Source organism: Salvelinus namaycush, chromosome 20 (assembly GCF_016432855.1).
Source record: "Salvelinus namaycush isolate Seneca chromosome 20, SaNama_1.0, whole genome shotgun sequence".
In the NCBI taxonomy this organism is placed as follows: domain Eukaryota; kingdom Metazoa; phylum Chordata; class Actinopteri; order Salmoniformes; family Salmonidae; genus Salvelinus; species Salvelinus namaycush.
Window position 1 is genome coordinate 51,565,525 of NC_052326.1, and position 17,669 is coordinate 51,583,193.

The window sequence follows — 17,669 nt, forward strand, 5'->3', positions numbered from 1 at the left end:
CTAGCATCCATAGACAGTTGTAACATTACTACAGCTAAATGCTAGCATCCATAGACAGTCGTTCCATTACTACAGCTCAATGCTAGCATCCATAGACAGTCGTACCATTACTACAGCTAAATACTAGCATCCATAGACAGTCGTATCATTACTACAGCTAAATGCTAGCATCCATAGACAGTCGTATCATTACTACAGCTAAATGCTAGCATCCATAGGCAGTCGTTCCATTACTACAGCTCAATACTAGCATCCATAGACAGTCGTATCATTACTACAGCTAAATGCTAGACAGTCGTATCATTACTACAGCTAAATGCTAGCAAACATAGACAGTCGTATCATTACTACAGCTAAATGCTAGACAGTCGTACCATTACTACAGCTAAATGCTAGCAACCATAGACAGTCGTACCATTACTACAGCTAAATGCTAGCAATCATAGACAGTCGTACCATTACTACAGCTAAATGCTAGCATCCATAGACAGTCGTATCATTACTACAGCTAAATACTAGCATCCATAGACAGTCGTACCATTACTCATCTCAATGCTAGCAACCATAGACAGCCGTACCATTACTCATCTCAATACTAGCATCCATAGACAGTCGTACCATTACTCATCTCAATACTAGCATCCATAGACAGTTGTACCATTACTACAGCTCAATGCTAGACAGTCGTATCATTACTACAGCTAAATGCTAGCATCCATAGACAGTCGTACCATTACTCAGCTCAATGCTAGCAATCCATAGACAGTTGTATCATTACTACAGCCTAATGCTAGCATCCATAGACAGTCGTACCATTACTCAGCTCAATGCTAGCATCCATAGACAGTTGTATCATTACTACAGCCTAATGCTAGCATCCATAGACAGTTGTAACATTACTACAGCTCAATGCTAGACAGTTGTACCATCACTACAGCTAAATGCTAGCATCTACAGACAGTCGTACCATTACTCAGCTCAATGCTAGCATCCATAGACAGTCGTATCATTACTACAGCTAAATGCTAGCATCCATAGATAGTTGTAACATTACTACAGCTAAATGCTAGCATCCATAGACAGTTGTACCATTACTACAGCTAAATGCTAGCATCCATAGACAGTCGTACCATTACTACAGCTAAATCCTAGCAACCATAGACAGTTGTACCATTACTACAGCTAAATGCTAGACAGTCGTACCATTACTACAGCTAAATGCTAGCAACCATAGACAGTTGTACCATTACTACAGCTAAATGCTAGACAGTCGTACCATTACTACAGCTAAATGCTAGCAACCATAGACAGTCGTACCATTACTAGAGCTAAATGCTAGCATCCAAAGACAGTCGTATCATTACTACAGCTCAATGCTAGCATCCACAGACAGTCATACCATTACTATGACCTAGCTAGATACAGCATCTCCATTTCCAGGCTTTCTCACTGCCAAGCAAGTGACAAAACAAGGATTGGAAGTAATATGAGACTAGATCGCACATGCGATGGTATAATTTAACTGGCTGATTGGTCGACTGGTTGAATGACTGGCTGGCTGATTGGTTGACTGGCTGGCTGTCACTCTGGATAAATGCCTCTATATAAGTAATTTAGTAGACGCTTTTATCCCAAGTGACGTAGTCATGTGTGCATACATTTTACATATGCGTTACCCCAGCGGGAATCAAACCCACAACCCTTGTCGTTGCAAGCGTCATGTTTTACGGACTGAGCCACACAGGACTACATCCATACAACAATGTTAGCCTATCTGGCCTACTGTATGCATCACTACTCCCATCTCTTGTCTCTGTGTCTTTCTGTCCCCAGTTTGTGGAAGTGGAAGGACAGATCACCTCCTTGGTGGATCTGTATCCCTCCTTCCTAAGGAAGGGTTACCGTCGGGAACTTTTTATAGCTACAGTGTGCTCCATAAGCTATCTTCTGGGACTTACCATGGTTACTAGGGTAAGTACTATCTTCTGGGACTTACCATGGTTACTAGGGTAAGTACTATCTTTTGGGACTTACCATGGTTACTAGGTTAAGTACTTACCTCCTGGACTTACCATGGTTACTAGGTTAAGTACTATCTTCTGGGAGTAAACTTTTTACACTGATATCATATGGCCGTAATGTTACTTAAACAAGTTCTAGTTAATGTACTTTCCTATGTAAGATACAGTATCACAAGTGTCCAGCCCAGTCCTGAACCTTAGTGACACCCTAATGAATATAACATTATCTTACTAAAATTAATCGACACTCTAATGAATATAACATTCTCTTACTAAAATTAAGCGACACCCTAATGAGTATGATGTACAGTGCATTCGGAAAGTATTCAGACCCCTTGACTTTTTCCACATTTTGTTACGTTACAGCCTTATTCTAAAATTGATTAAATTAAATAAATCCTCAGCAATCTACACACAATACCCCCATAATAACAAAGTGAAAACATGTTTTTAAACATTTTTATAAATGTATAAAAAATTAAAAACAAAAATATCTTATTTACATAAGTATTCAGACACTTTGCTATGAGAGTTGAAATTGAGCTCAGGTGCATCCTGTTTCTATTGATCAACCTTGAGATGTCTCTACAACTTGATTGGAGTCTACCTGTAGTAAATTCAATTGATTGGACATGATTTGGAAAGGCACACACCTGTCTATATAAGGTCCCACAGTTGACAGTACAAAAACCAAGCCATGAGGTCGAAGGAATTATCCGTAGAGCTCCGAGACAGGATTGTGTCGAGGCACAGTTCTGGGGAAGGGTACCAAAATATTTCTGCAGCATTGAAGATCCCCAAGATCCTCCATCATTCTTAAATGGAAGAAGTTTGGAACCACCAAGACTCTTCCTAGATCTGGCCGCCCGGCCAAACTGAGCAATCGGGGGAGAAGGGCCTTGGTCAGGGAGGTGACCAAGAACCTGATGGTTAGTCTGACAGAGCACCAGAGTTCGTCTGTGGAGATGGGAGAACCTTCAAGAAGGACAAATATCTCTGCAGCACTCCACCAATCAGGCCTTTATAGTAGAGTGGCCAGACGGAAGTCATTCCTCAGTAAAAGGCACACGACAGCCTGCTTAGAGTTTGACAAAAGGCACCTAAAGACTCTGTCTGATGAAACCAAGATTGAACTCTTTGGCCTGAATGCCAAGCGTCACTTCTAGAGGAAACCTGGTACCATCCCTCCCCAGTCCTTAATGATTATAATCATACCCATAACATGATGCAGCCACCACTATGCTTGAAAATATGAAGAATGGCACTCAGTGATGTGTTGTGTTGGATTTACCCCAAACATAAAGTTAATTTCTTTGCCACATATTTTGCAGTATTACTTTAGTGCCTTATTGCAAACAAGATCAATTAATTTAGTATTGTGGAGTAACTACAATGTTGTTGATCCATCCTCAGTTTTCTCATGTCACAGCCAATGAACTGTAACTGTTTTAAAGTCACCATTGGCCTCATGGTGAAATCCCTGAGCGGTTTCCTTCTTCTCCGACAACTGAGTTAGGAAGGATGCCTGTATCTTTGTAGTGACTGGGTGTATTGATACACCGTCCAACGTGTAATTAATAACTTCACCATGTTCAAAGGAATATTCAAAGTCTGCTTTTTAATTTTTTCCAATCTACCAACAGGTAGATCTTTGCGATGCGTTGGAAAACCTCCCTGGTCTTTGTGGTTGAATCTGTGTTTGAAATTCACTGCTCGACTGAGGGACCTTACAGATAATTGTATGTGTGGGGTACAGAGATGAGGTAGTCATTAAAAAACCATGTTAAACACAATAATTTGCACACAGAGTGAGCCCATGCAACTTATTATGTGACTTGTTAAGCACATGTTTTACTCCTGAACTTATTTAGACTTGCCATAAGAAAGTGGTTGAATACTTATTGACTCAAGACATTTCATCTGTTCATTTTTAATGAATTAGTACACATTTTGAAGAACATAATTCCACTTTGACAGTATGGGGTATTGTGTGTAGGCCAGTGACAAAAATATATAAATGTAATCCATTTTAAATTCATGTTGTAACACAATAGAATGTGGAAAAAAGTCAAGGGAAGTGAATGCTTTCTGAAGGCAATGTAGACAATATAGCTTCACTTTATAGCAGTGGTTCCCACCGCCCTTGAATAGAAAATGGTCTTGTGGAGCTTTTAAACCTCAAATTCCCCCAGAAACAAGAGTCCCATACATACAGTTCCACTTTCTATTTTCCTATCTTCTCATGCCAGTACCTCACAATAGCACCACTCCAAATATGCTGGTGTGGCCCGAGCTTCCCAGTAGCCTACTGTATGGTCTATTTAGAGAAATATTTGGCTCACACATACACCTCGCTCTCTTTTATCTCCACTCTGAGAAACCCTACGGAACTGTCAGTCACTTTTTGGGAAGCTCATCTCAAACCAGGGCATCATGAGCTGTAAAAAATAAATAAAAATAAATATTGCTAGCTAGCTATACTGTGCTGTGTCCCTGCCTCTCAGCCTCATAATATAGAAAGAAGCATGGGATGACCCTCAGAAAGCCCAAACCCACCTCAGTCCCTACTCCCTAATCGTACCCCACTAAGCCCCCTAGACAGCCAGGGAGTCAGGGACTTAATGCTTTATGTAATTTCGACCACAGTAGCCTGTTCTTTTTCCATGACATCACAATCTCATGTTGCCTCTCTGACTGAGTGCTCTGTTGAGAGTCATGACATCACAATCTCATGTTGCCTCTCTGACTGAGTGCTCTGTTGAGAGTCATGACATCACAATCTCATGTTGCCTCTGACTGAGTGCTCTGTTGAGAGTCATGACATCACAATCTCATGTTGCCTCTCTGACTGAGTGCTCTGTTGAGAGTCATGACATCACAATCTCATGTTGCCTCTCTGACTGAGTGCTCTGTTGAGAGTTGGAACTCGGGACGGCTCAAGGTTCCGTTGGGCTACCGTGTCGGAACATGTCTGCATCACAAACGGCACCCTATTCCTTATTATATAAAGTGCAATACTTTTGACCAGGGCCCATAGGGCTATGGTAAAAAGTACTGCACTATGTAGGGAACAGGGTGCTATTTGGGATGCTAAAGGTTATTCTCCCACAACTACACTCTTAGAAAAATTAGGTGCTATGTAGAACCTAAAATGGTTCTTCAGCTGTCCACATAGGAGAAACCTTTTGAAGAACCCGTTTTGGTTCCAAGGAGAACCCTTTTGTGTTCAATGTGGAACCCTTTACACAGAAGGGTTCTCCTATGGGGACAGCCGAAGAACCCTTTTGGAACCCTTTTTTTGTTGTTGTAAATCTATGCATTGAATCCTACATTCACACATGAGCCAAGCACTAAATCCTGCCTGTTTCTCTCTCCCACAGGGTGGCATGTATGTGTTTCAACTCTTTGACTACTATGCAGCCAGCGGTGTGTGCCTTTTGTGGGTTGCATTCTTTGAATGTATTGCTGTAGCCTGGGTTTATGGTACGTCTACTCTGGAATATAATGCTCTGTGTGTGTATGTGTGTATAGGAGCTGTGGTCCTTAAATGTCCTCGGGCCCCGTCAGTGAAATACATTCACAACTACTCCAGCTGTATAGAGATGTTACAGTTCTGTCTCCATTTATTGTTGCATTATGTCGCCGGACACCGTCCAAAATACATCTAGACCTAGACAGGCCGTGTCCCAGTATAAAGAGAAACACGAGATAGAATACTGTTTACATCAGAAATGGTACCCTATAGTCCCTATAGTGGACGTCTTTTTGACCACAGCCCTACTATATGCCCTGGTCTAAAAGTAGTGCACTATAAAAGGAATATAGGGCCCCATTTACATCAATCTGACAAAATCCTAAAAAAAAAATTTCTCTCCTATCAGGCGTTGATAATTTCTATGATGCGATTGAAGACATGATTGGCTACAGACCAAATCCCTGGATGAAATGGAGCTGGTCTTTTATCACACCTCTTCTTTGTGTGGTGAGTCTATGTTCATTCATATTCACTTCGTCTCAAATGGTACCCTTGCTGTATTTTTATTCTGTATAACGTAACCTATAGGCCCTAGTCAAAAAGAAGTGCACTACATAGGGAATAGGGTGCCAATTTGGGATGCAGCCTCCTACAGAAAAGGATAGAGAGTGATATAAACATCTGTCATCCCTTCCTCCCCCCACTCAAACATTATACTACTACAACAGCAGTGTGTGTGTATGTGTGTTTGCGTGTCCGTACGTCCATCCGCTGGATTTGCTGTGAAAATCCACAATTGACTCAGTAAGTTCAACAACGCTGAACCCAAGATGGAATGGCCATCTGCCTGCTAAAAGAGAGGAGAGAGAGAGAGAGAGAGAGAGAGGAGATAGAGACAGACAGACAGACAGACAGACAGACAGACAGACAGACAGACAGACAGACAGACAGACAGACAGACAGACAGACAGACAGACAGACAGATAGATAGATAGATAGATAGATAGATAGATAGATAGATAGATAGATAGATAGATAGATAGATAGATAGATAGATAGATAGATAGATAGACAGACAGTGGATTCATTCCCATCGGAGCTAGGGGTAGGGTCCTAGATTTGGGAGGTAGGGTCCTAGATTTGGGAGGTAGGGTCCTAGATTTGGGAGGTAGGGTCGATCCTAGATTTTGAGGTGGGGGGATCCTAGATTTTGAGGTGTGGGGGGTCCTAGATTTTGAGGTGGGGGGGGTCCTAGATTTTGAGGTGGGGGCGTCCTAGATTTTGAGGTGGGGGGATCCTAGATTTTGAGGTGGGGGGGTCCTAGATTTTGAGGTGGGGGGGGGTCCTAGATTTTGAGGTGGGGGGATCCTAGATTTTGAGGTGGGGGGGTCCTAGATTTTGAGGTGGGGGGGTCCTAGATTTTGAGGTAGGGGGGTCCTAGATTTCGAGGTGGGGGGGATCCTAGATTTTGAGGTGGGGGAGGGGTCCTATGATAGTTTGCTTCACAAAAGTGGCCAGGCTCTATAAGATCACATCCCCTCCTGTTTGGCCCTGGTGGTTAAAGGTTAACCTGTGGCCCTGCCTCCCTGCTGGTTAAAGATTAACCGGTGGCCCTGCCTCCCTGGTGGTTAAAGGGTAACCGGTGGTCCTGCATCCCTGGAGGTTAAAGGTTAACCGGTTGCCCTGCCTCCCTGGTGGTTAAAGGTTAAAGGGTAACAGGTAGCCCTACATCCCTGGAGGTTAAAGGTTAACCGTTGGCCCAGCGTCCCCGGAGGTTAAAGGGTAACCGTTGGCCTAGAGTCCCTAGAGGTTAAAGGTTAACCGTTGGCCCAGCATCCCTGGAGGTTAAAGGTTAAGCGTTGGCACAGTGCTCCTGGAGGTTAAAGGGTAACCGTTGGCCCGGTGTTCCTGGAGGTTAAAGGTTAACCGTTGGCCCGGCATCCCTGGAGGTTAAAGGGTAACCGTTGGCCCTCTGTCCATGGAGGTTAAAGGGTAACCGTTGGCCCTGCCTCCCTGGATGTTAAAGGGTAACCGTTGGCCCTGCCTCCCTGGAGGTTAAAGGGTAACCGTTGGCCCTGCCTCCCTGGAGGTTAAAGGGTAACCGTTGGCCCTGCCTCCCTGGTGGTTAAAGGGTAACCGTTGGCCCTGCCTCCCTGGTAGTTAAAGGGTAACCGTTGGCCCGGCGTCCCATGCTGTGTGTGCTTGCTGGATTAAAACTGTTGAGGCATTTGGGAAATGTGGTGCTTTGCTCCATCCGGAGGCTAATCCTGTTTAATCTTGTTGAATCTCCTGTGTTTTAACAGCCAGGAAACATAGTGCTATTTGTTCTCTTGAGACGGACTAAGGAGAGATTAAGGAGATCTCAAGGAGAATGAGAGGGACTAAGGAGAATTTGAGGAGACTATGTGGATGTCAATTACTACCAGCACTGATATTATTATAATTTTAGACGCCATAATCGTATATGGCTGTAACGCTATTATCGATTACGTCAATAATTGTTTTCATTTGAATTTGTTTTCCAAAATGTTCATGAAACAATAGGTGTTTGTCTGAATGAATTGAAAGACTCGGTTTGCATCATTTAAAAAAGAAAAATTCAAGCATCAAGTATTGTATTACTGAGAACAAGGAAGTTTTCAGGTAGATCCCTTGTTTTGAAACCGATAGTTAGCTAGTGCAAGTTGGCACTGCAAATGTACAAGAACGCCAAAACGTTTCCTCATTGTCAGACATTGAAGAATGTGAGTTAGCATTAATACATTTACCCTCCATTGGTGTTTTCTCTCTGCCTCCAGGGTTGCTTTGTCTTTTCCTTGGTCAAATACAAACCGTTGACTTACAACAAGGTTTACGAGTACCCCGACTGGTCCATCGGTGTGGGCTGGACTCTGGCCCTGGCTTCTATGATCTGTATTCCTATGGTGGTGGTTATCAAGATCATCCAGTCCGATGGACCACTCATAGAGGTTAGTACACAACTCTTATAACCCTAGCCCCCAAGCCCCTTGGTTCTAGACTGTACACCCTAAGCCCTAGCCCCTCCCCCTAGGTTCTAGACCCTACACCCTAAGCCCTAGCCCCCAAGCCCCTCGTTTCTAGACACTACATCCTAAGCCCTAGCCCCTACCCCTAGGTTCTAGACCCTACACCCTAAGCCCTAGCTCCTACCCCTAGGTTCTAGACCCCAAGCCCTACCCCTAGGTTCTAGACCCTACACCCTAAGCCCTAGCCCCTAAGCCCTAGACCCTACCCCTAGGTTCTAGACCCTACACCCTAAGCCCTAGCCCCTACCCCTATGTTCTAGACCCTACACCCTAAGCCCTAGCTCCTACCCCTAGGTTCTAGACCCTACACCCTAAGCCCTAGCTCCTACCCCTAGGTTCTAGACCCTACACCCTAGCTCCTACCCCAAGGGACTTCATGTAGTTCAGAAGCTTCATCTTGACCTCTGACCTCTGACTGATATACTGGACCTCCCAACAAAGTTGTGATTAACTTCTACTTGCACACAATCCCGGATCCGGGAGCACCCTCATCAGTAAAAAAGCTGACTAGCATAGCCTAGCATAGCGCCACAAGTAAATACTAGCATCTAAATATCATGAAATCACAAGTCCAAGACACCAGATGAAAGATACACATCTTGTGAATCCAGCCATCATTTCTGATTTTTTAAATGTTTTACAGGGAAAACACAATATGTATTTCTATTAGCTAACCACGATAGCAAAAGACACAACTTTTTTTTTTCACAATTTTTTTACTGCATAGGTAGCTATCACAAATTCGACCAAATAAAGATATAAATAGTCACTAACCAAGAAACAACTTCATCAGATGACAGTCCTATAACATATTTATTGTATAGCATATGTTTTGTTAGAAAAATGTGCATATTTCAGGTATAAATCATAGTTTTACATTGCAGCCACCATCACAACTCTCACCAAAGCAGCTAGAATAACTACAGAAACCAACATGAAATACCTAAATACTCATCATAAAACATTTATGAAAAATACACAGTGTACAGCAAATTCAAGACAAACATCTTGTGAATCCAGCCAATATTTCAGATTTTTTAAGTGTTTTACAGCGAAAACACAATATAGCATTATATTAGCTTACTACAATAGCCAATCACACAACAGCATTGATTCAAGCCAACAGTAGCGATAACGAATAAACCAGCAAAAGATATTAATTTTTTCACTAACCTTCTCAAACTTCTTCAGATGACAGTCCTATAACATCAAATTACACAATACATATATGGTTTGTTCGAAAATGTGCATATTTAGCGGCACAAATCGTGGTTATACAATATGAATAGGAGCCAAAATGTCGGGAGAAATCTTGGGAGAGGCACCTAATCTAATCAATAACTAATCATAAACTTGACTAAAAAATACAGGTTGGACAGCAAATGAAAGATACATTAGTTCTTAATGCAACCGCTGTGTTAGATTTTTAAAATTAACGTTACTACGACATACAGCGTGCGTTAAAGCGAGACCGCACCGAAATTAATGGCAGAATAATAGTTTAACATTTTTCAACAGAAATACGAATTAACATCATAAATAGTTCTTACTATTTGATGAGCTTCCATCAGAATCTTGTGCAAGTTGTCCTTGTCCAGAATAATCGTTGCTCGGTTGTAGATTGTCGTCTTCAACTTTGGAATTAGCAGCAAACATTAGCCATGTGGCGAAGACGTGTCCAACTCACCATAACGCAGCACAAATAAAATACAGAAAATCGCAATATACTGATATAAACTGATATAACTCGGTTTAAAATAACTACATTATGATGTTTTTAACACCTATATCGAATAAAATCAGAGCCGGATATATCTAACGCCTATAACGGGAGCTTTTCCGAATGCAATCCTGAGGTCTGTATTGCGCCATGACGAACGTTGAAAAGACTACACACCCGGTTCCAAGAGCTTTTGTACGGCCTCAGATCTACCTAGACACCCCATTCTAATTCTCACTGCTTACTGACATCTAGGGGAAGGCGTATGCAGTGCATGTCGACCCATAGATTACATGCAAATTAATAAACTGACCCTGGAACAGAGTGCCCGATTTCAGATTTCTCACTTCCTGATAGGAAGTTTGCTGCAAAATGAGTTCTGTTTTACTCACAGATATAATTCAAACGGTTTTAGAAACTAGGGAGTGTTTTCTATCCAATAGTAATAATAATATGCATATTGTACGAGCAAGAATTGAGTACGAGGCAGTTTAATTTGGGAACGTTTTTTTACAAAGTCGAAATGGCGCCCCCCTATTGAGAAAAGTTAAGCCAGTAGAAGTCGGTGAGTCTAGAGGTCATTTTTCAAGTTGATCCATCTGTAACAGGTACACTTGCTGTCAAATACTCATACTTGTACAGTATATTGGTATTTAGTGGAATTAAACAGAGCTCTTCTCTTTGTCTCCACCCAGAGGATCAAGGCTGTGGCAGCTCCGCTGGGAGGTGCAAGCTCCCGTCCAGTCGACCACCGTCCCAAGGGCATGTCTGCCGAGCTGGCCTACCCCCTGGACCCTAACGGGAACAACGGCCTGATCAAGCCCACCCACACTATTGTAGAAACTATGATGTGAGCGCTCTCTGTGAGAGGAACGAATTGAAAAAAAAAAAAATGACCCGCTTTCTATGTTATTATACTATATTATCACTAAACTAGTTATAGGACCAGGTTTACATTGCTATGTATCTGCACTAGGAGTTTTCTTTTTGTTTTGTTTTCTACAGAGGAAGTTACATTATTGGTTTCCTGTCTATGTTTTTAATATTTTTTATTAAACTATTGTTATTAATATTACTGTTATTACGATTAATGTAGTTAGAAGGAAATTTAGATTTCCAAGCCACTTGGAGCAAGCAGAATCAGTACATGGTCCATTTTACTTCTTCTTTCCTGTAGAACTATAAGCGGTCGTCTCTATTTTAGGAATCTTTTTTTTTTTTTTTAAGAGAAGAAAATACATAATACAAAAGAAAGGGTTGTATAAAACCGTAAGAACTAAATGTGTGTCATGTTTTGAGCAGTAACATTTGACTACGTCATGTTTGTATCTAGATCAACCTAGCCCCTCTCTCTTCTCAGCTTAACTAATGTCTATAGTACGATAATATCGTGGAGGTGGTGCCCCTTGTATACAGTGAGATTAGTCGAGTGTGTTTGTCGTCGATGTTTGTTGTAAAATTACAACTGAACCTGAACGTAGCTCCACTACTAGGCTGCGTTCAGGGTCCAGAGCATCTCATCTACAGTTGCTAAAAAGTTAGAGTTTCAAAATCCTGCACCGGTCTGCAATACTGGTTTTTGACACAACTATTTGCTAGAAGGTACTTGAGCGCCTTGCAGCAATTGTTCTGTCTGTATAAATAACACAACCTAGCTTTTTAGTGCCGGCAACTGTACCTGGCTCTGACTGTGGAGGTACAAACCTGTCCTCCTTGTACAGTGTCTAGTGTACATACATACAGTCAGCCCAACTCCATTTTAAACTAGACTATACTATGCTGGTGAAGGACACTACTGCTACATGCCATCCATCCCAGTGCATACAGTAGCTACATCATACGTGTTTCAAGTCTGTGATTCATTATTTGCACTAAAGTAATGAAGTGAGTTTTTTCCTTTATTCTTAGTGTTTAAGTCTGTTGTTGTATTGCTGGCCATAGATAGAGGACATGCCATAGTGGCAAGTACATAAGAAGCACAACATCACACTATATAATGCATATAGCGTCTCTTTAGTCTGTTGTTGTATCGCTGGCCATAGATAGAGGACATGACATAGTGGCAAGTACATAAGAAGCACAACATCACACTATATAATGCATATAGCATCTCTTTAGTCTGTGTCTCTAATGAATTGACAGGAGCCTAAAGGACCTGCAATAATAACTTTACGCATTCATGTAAACTCCCCATACAGTAAATATTGATCATAAATCGTAAATATTGATCAAGGAACCATTCAAAATACAAGCAGACTGCTTCTCAATCAGATATTTCTATTGGATTTCTGCCGGCTAGGTCAGTGTACATTCTGATGTAATGATAATACATATGGTAATTGATTGATATACTGACTTCTACTATCTACTTCCTCCAGCCTTTTCACACTCCCTATCCATCGGTCGTCATATCTTAGTTTAGTTTTAAATATTATATTATTACAGCTTTTCAAAGAGGCAGAAACAATTCAAACAAAAAGCCTGTTGGGGTTTGAAGCGCTATGATTCACAATGCAAAGATATTTCTTCTTAGAATGGAATGTCGAAATGTGAAACCCCATGTAGTGAAAACTGAAGCTTTGCTTAATTCTATTGATTCTATTACATAAAAATAAAAATAATCTTTTTTTTCTTTTTTCTGGGGGTATAAAATCAGAACGTTTAGTTTATTGTACTTTGATTGTTTTCCAATCACGTTTTTGCCTTTTTGTATTCAAAATGTAAAATGACCACCCCGTCTCCAGCTACTAATACTTCCTGAGGATGAATCGTCATTTAACAACTTACTGTTAATCAACAAAACTGCAATTTGTAATGTGCAATACTTCGTAGAAAGATAAGTATTTTTTCACTCTGTTTTTCAAATAGGTGGTACTTTTAACTTTGTAGAGAGAAATTTAAAAAAAGAAACTTGCTTAAACAATGCGAGAGACAAAATTACGACAATTTCAGGGGCCAATGAAAACCTACCACAAAATCTTATGCCATAATATCAACAAAGAAACAACGTTCAATGCAGTAGTATCACTTTCTGTCATAACACACAGAATTTGATTCATCTTTATCAAAAATATTACACATTTTAAAATATCTGAATTTGCAATGAAAAGTTATCCTGCCATTTTATAATGACTATCTCAAATCTGATTTGGTAGTCTGAATTGGCCTGTGACATTCTGAAATGATGCTGCCGCCAAACATAGGCCTGTCTATCTACCGTAGTGCTGTTTGTTTGTACAGAAGATGTATTATGTCGCACAGAAACAAACCGCTAGTTGTTAGCTAGCTAGGTACCTGTAACAAACCACTAGTAGTTTTCTAGCTAGGTACCTGTAACAAATCGCTAGTAGTTTTCTAGCTAGGTACCTGTAACAAATCGCTAGTAGTTTTCTAGCTAGGTACCTGTAACAAACCGCTAGTAGTTTTCTAGCTAGGTACCTGTAACAAACCGCTAGTAGTTAGCTAGCTAGGTACCTGTAACAAACCACTAGTAGTTTTCTAGCTAGGTACCTGTAACAAACCGCTTGTAGTTAGCTAGCTAGGTACCTGTAACAAACCGCTAGTAGTTTTCTAGCTAGGTACCTGTAACAAACCGCTAGTAGTTAGCTAGCTAGGTACCTGTAACAACCGCTAGTAGTTAGCTAGCTAGGTACCTCTAACAAACCGCTAGTAGTTTTCTAGCTAGGTACCCGTAACAAACCGCTAGTAGTTAGCTAGCTAGGTACCTGTAACAAACCGCTAGTAGTTAGCTAGCTAGATACCTGTAACATACCGCTAGTAGTTAGCAAGCTAGATACCTGTAAAAAAAAAAAAATGCTAGTGGTTAGTGAGCTAGGTACCTTACAGGTGTTGTATCAAAGAAGCTTACTGAAAAACCAAATGAGAATACATTATTACAGTGAAGATATTGACACCCAGTCCCATCGCTGGAGATTGGAGAAATCTAATTGTATCCTAAGTGGCACCCTATTCCCTACATAGTGAACAACTTTTGACATAGGTCTCTGGTCAAAAGTAGTGCACTATATAGGGAATAGGGTGCCATTTGGATCGTATGCTCCTTTTCCATTGAGATTAGCTGTCTATAATCAGACAGGCTACTGATCCCTACAGATAGAAAACATAATGTTAAAGTTATTTAACTCTCCTGCCTCATACATTACATGTCATTACATACCAGCCCATCCTTTTTAAGAATGTACAAGGGGAAATGTTTTTAATCCATGAAGAAGAAACATTTTTCAAATACAATTTGAAAGATTTTATTTTTTATTTCTATGGCGCTAAATAACCTGTAAAGCAAAAATGTGTGTTTAAAACAGGGTTTTACTGAGAAAAACATTAAACCTTTTTATTTCTTAATAAAAAAAAAAACATTTTTGGAAAAAAGCTTTTTGCTTTTCTCATGTGTAGTGTCCTTTAGTGAGTCTATAGACCACAGAATAAAGCAGGGATCTTGCACTTTAGTCACTCGACATTCATGACCCCAATAATAATAATTGATTGGATTTACAGAGCGCTTTACATAGTAAGGGGGAAGCTCACCTCATCCACCACCAATGTGTAGCCATGGCAGCCATTTTGAAAAATAAATCCCACCACACAACAGCTCTCATGGTGGAGAGGTGAGGAAGACCCATTGCTGGGAGTATGAACCCAGTGCTCCCTCCCAAACCCCCACACTAGGGGGCTAAAGCAGCTATATCACAGGCTTATCCAGGGCAGTTTAGCCTCTTGTCCCCTATGACCCCACAACAATGTTGGTTCCAAGGCAGACTATTTCAATTCTGCACATAGGCTACTGTATGACTTAAGACATATAGTTAGAAGTACACATTCAACATTATGATGTAGTGTCACAAGAGGGTTTATGCATATTTAAAAGGGCCTTTTGAATCAAGGTAAATCCCATTGAAATATACCTTTATCATCAAATTGACTGTAACCATGAAAATGAAGGATGCCTATAGATTTGTTAGCTTTTAAAGTTTAAAATGGACCTCTCCCACATTTTATATAAAGATACATACAATTTGGTAGGCCATAACTGTCATACTAGAGCAGAGGGTATGGTAAAATTGGGATGACAGAAGTGATTAGCGAGTTATTTTCCAACCATGAAACAAAATCATGGTTACAAACTAAATCTTAATTTGGATAAATGTTACATATTTGTTACACAATAGTGTATTTGCTGAAATACTAAATGGTATTTCAGAATGACTGAGAAGATGAAACCAAGAAAAATACATCTTCCCATTACTTTAATGCCACCTTAGTCCATTATCATAATTCATAAACACATCAGGTATGCAAACCAACCACATTACTTTTGAAATTGAACACTTAGAAAATAAAGATAAGCCTAATGCTTTGTATCTGTCTTGGAATAAGCATGGAGGCCTTGGAGAAAATCCATAGCCTAGTCCCAGATCATGTTTGTGCTGTCTTGTCAAGCCCTATGGTTCCGACTCTCCATAGGCGTTAACAAAAAACACAAACAGATCTGGGACCATGCTAGAGAAACCATGCCTCAACAATCAGATTACAATACAGCAGCACCACCATCTTCTGCCTTTGATCCTGCCTATGCTGTGGTGAACATCCAATGGACTTGATGGTGAACATCCAATGGACTTGATGGTGAACATCCAATGGACTTGATGGTAAACAGCCAACGGACTTGATGGGTTGACTATAGCTTCTAACAGCTTCTCTCTCCCACGTACCTTATAAAGACCAAACTGATTTATGTGGAGATATATGACATCTATTGTACTACTGTTCTTCATACCATTGCTTTGTGCAGTTATTTACTGGTTTTTACATTTGTAGTGATGAAAAAAAGCATATTTTTAGTAAGTGTCCTTCGCTTTGATAGGTGACATTCGTAATTTGACAACTTTGTGAGGGGAAAATAAAAATATGTTTAAAAAAATGTATTGTTAATCATTTATTTGATATATACTGTATATACAGTATATATAAAAAAAAAACAGAAATACCTTCTTTACAGAAGTATGCAAACCCTTTGCTATGAGACTCGAAATTGAGCTCAGGTTCATCCTGTTTCCATTGATCATCCTTGAGATGTCTGGACAACTTGATTGGAGTCCACCTGTGGTAAATTCAATTGACTGGACATGATTTGGAAAGCCACATACCTCTCTATATAAGGTCCCACAGTTGACAGTGCATGTCAGAGAAAAAAACCAAGCCATGAGGTTGAAGGAGCTCTGTGGAGATGAGAGAACCTTCACAAAGGACAACCATCTCTGTAGCACTCCACCAATCAGGCCTTTATAGTAGAGTGGCCAGACAGAAGCCACTTTTCAGTAAAAGGCCCATGGCAGCCCACTTGGAGTTTGCCAAAAGAAACAAGATACTTACGGGTCTGATGAAACCAAGATTGAACTCTTTGGCCTGAATGCCAAGCATCATATCTGGAGGAAACCTGGCACCATCCCTCCGGTGAAGCATGGTGGTGGCAGCATCATGCTGGTAGGATGTTTTTCAGTGGCAGGGACTGGAAGACTAGTCAGGATCGAGGGAAAGATGAATGGAGCAAAGTACAGAGAGGTCCTTGATGAAAGCCTGCTCCAGAGCGCTCAGGTCCTCAGACTGGGGCGAAGGTTCACCTTCCATCAGGACAACGACCCTAAGCACAAAGCCAAGACAACACAGCAGTGGCTTCGGGAGAAGTCTCTTTATGTCCTTGAGTGGCCCAGCCAAAGCCCGGACTTGAACCTGATCAAACATCTCTGGAGAGACCTGAAAATAGCTGTGCAGCGACACTCCCCATCCAACCGGACAGAGCTTGAGAGGATCTGCAGAGAAGAATGGGAGAAACTCCCCAAATACAGGTGTGCCAAGCTTGTAGCGTCATACAAAAAAAGACTCAAGGCTGTAATCGCTGCCAAAAGGTGCTTCAACAAAGTACTGAGTAAAGGGTCTGAATACTTATGTAAATGTTATATTTCAGGTTTTATTTATTTATACATTTGTTTTTGCTTTGTCATTATGGGGTATTGTGTGTAGATTGATGAGGGAAAAAAACAATTCAATCAATTTTAAAGTAAGGCTGTAACGTAACTAAATGTGGAGAAAGTCAAGTGGTCTGAATACTTTCCGAATGCACTATACAATTGGCTTGAATTCTGTTTCAGCCAATCAGCACCCAGGACCCAAACTACCCGGTTTAAATTAGTATTTCATATAAGAGAAGCCTGATGATCTTACACATTGAAACAAATGTCTTAACACACGGAGACAAAAGTTGATCAAACTCCTTTACACCATGTACACCATGAACTCCTTTACACCATGTACACCATGAACGACCAGCTTTACTGACACATAAAAACCCACTCTCAAACACTCATATGAGATTCCATTTGCCATAATAC

General features: G+C 40.9%; 1 protein-coding gene across 1 annotated transcript in view; it reads left to right on the forward strand.

The window, feature by feature from the left end:
• slc6a6b (solute carrier family 6 member 6b) overlaps positions 1-14,109 on the forward strand; it is a 37,107-nt gene extending 22,998 nt beyond the window's left edge. The window contains exons 10-14 of the mRNA XM_039016538.1: positions 1,834-1,971; positions 5,402-5,504; positions 5,903-6,003; positions 8,295-8,465; positions 10,959-14,109. Of these exons, the coding sequence (XP_038872466.1) occupies positions 1,834-1,971; positions 5,402-5,504; positions 5,903-6,003; positions 8,295-8,465; positions 10,959-11,117 (672 nt within the window). The 3' untranslated portion in view covers positions 11,118-14,109. The remainder of the gene's footprint in view (positions 1-1,833; positions 1,972-5,401; positions 5,505-5,902; positions 6,004-8,294; positions 8,466-10,958) is intronic.
• The last annotated feature ends 3,560 nt before the right edge of the window (positions 14,110-17,669 follow it).